Below are 1,222 nucleotides of genomic sequence, written 5' to 3' on the forward strand. Positions count from 1 at the left end.
GAGAAATAAACTCAGAATTGTGAGATTGAGAAAAGTCAGAATTGCGAGAAATAAACTTGAAATTATAAAAAAAGTCAGAATTGCGAGAAATAAACTCAGAATTGTGAGATTGAGAAAAGTCAGAATTGTGTGAAATAAACTTGAAATTATAAAAAAGTCAGAATTGTGCGAAATAAACTCAGAATTGTGAGATTGAGAAAAGTCAGAATTGCGAGATACAGTATAAACTCAGAATTGCAAGACTGAGAAAAAAAGTCAGAAGTGCGAGATATAAACGGAACAGAATTCTGAATTTTTTCTCGCAATTCTGAGTTTACATCTCAAAATTTCTTTTTTTTTGTTTGTGTTGGCCACGAAATAAACTTTTTTTTAATCTCACAATTCTGTCTTTTTTCAGAATTCTGAGTTTATATCTTGCAATTCTATCTCGCAATTCCACAAGAATTAGAGAATATAAAAAGTTGCAGTTACCTCTTTAATTTTTTTATCCTGTGGCACAGAAATAACACACCTTTAAAGTAGGGCTGCACGATAAATCGCATGCGATATTTAAGATTTATCGTGCAGCCCTACTTTAAAGACACATAAGAGTGCAGAGTGTGTTTGCGCTCATTATTTCTGGTGTAGCGTGTGTGTGTGTGTGTATTTTCCTGAGGGTCAAAAGTGTGTGTTATGACACTGTGCTATCTGATGCAGAGCTTCTCGTTGGTACGGACACACACAAGCGGTGCTGCTCACTTCCCGCCACTGGAGAGGCTGATGAGACGACAGCGAGCTCTCGACCTGCAGCAAAAACAAAGACAGCTTGAATTACTCTGCAAACCCAACGAGAGCTAAAATACTGCCGCTTAATTCACTAAATAAAAACCACTTATGGAGTGCTGAGAATATGACTGCACAGAGCCATAAAACTGAATGTGCGTATGATGTTTTATGTCTATTGAGACGGCATCCAACTGGGATCCACATCGTGTAGACAGTTTTCAGAATCACCCTCCTCAGGGAGTATTATGAGCTCCCAGCACATGAGTGGAGCACTATTCCACAATTCAGACAAAGCATCTGTTACCATAAACTTATTTTATACACATGTATATATATTAATTAATAAAACTAAATATTACACACACAGTGTGCAAAATGGACACAAATATTTCTTACCAGCCATACAATCTATCTATCTATCTATCTATCTATCTATCTATCTATCTATCGTTCTATC

General features: G+C 36.3%; 1 protein-coding gene across 1 annotated transcript in view; it reads right to left on the bottom strand.

The window, feature by feature from the left end:
- Window positions 1-589: 589 nt before the first annotated feature.
- The window catches only part of trpm2 (transient receptor potential cation channel, subfamily M, member 2), a 47,581-nt gene continuing 46,948 nt past the window's right edge, over window positions 590-1,222 (bottom strand). Inside the window, exon 31 of the mRNA XM_016469348.1 lies at window positions 590-783. Coding sequence (XP_016324834.1) covers window positions 658-783 — 126 coding nt within the window. The 3' untranslated portion in view covers window positions 590-657. The remainder of the gene's footprint in view (window positions 784-1,222) is intronic.

This window comes from Sinocyclocheilus anshuiensis, unplaced genomic scaffold, assembly GCF_001515605.1.
Source record: "Sinocyclocheilus anshuiensis isolate Anshui unplaced genomic scaffold, SAMN03320099.WGS_v1.1 scaffold1005, whole genome shotgun sequence".
Taxonomy (NCBI): domain Eukaryota; kingdom Metazoa; phylum Chordata; class Actinopteri; order Cypriniformes; family Cyprinidae; genus Sinocyclocheilus; species Sinocyclocheilus anshuiensis.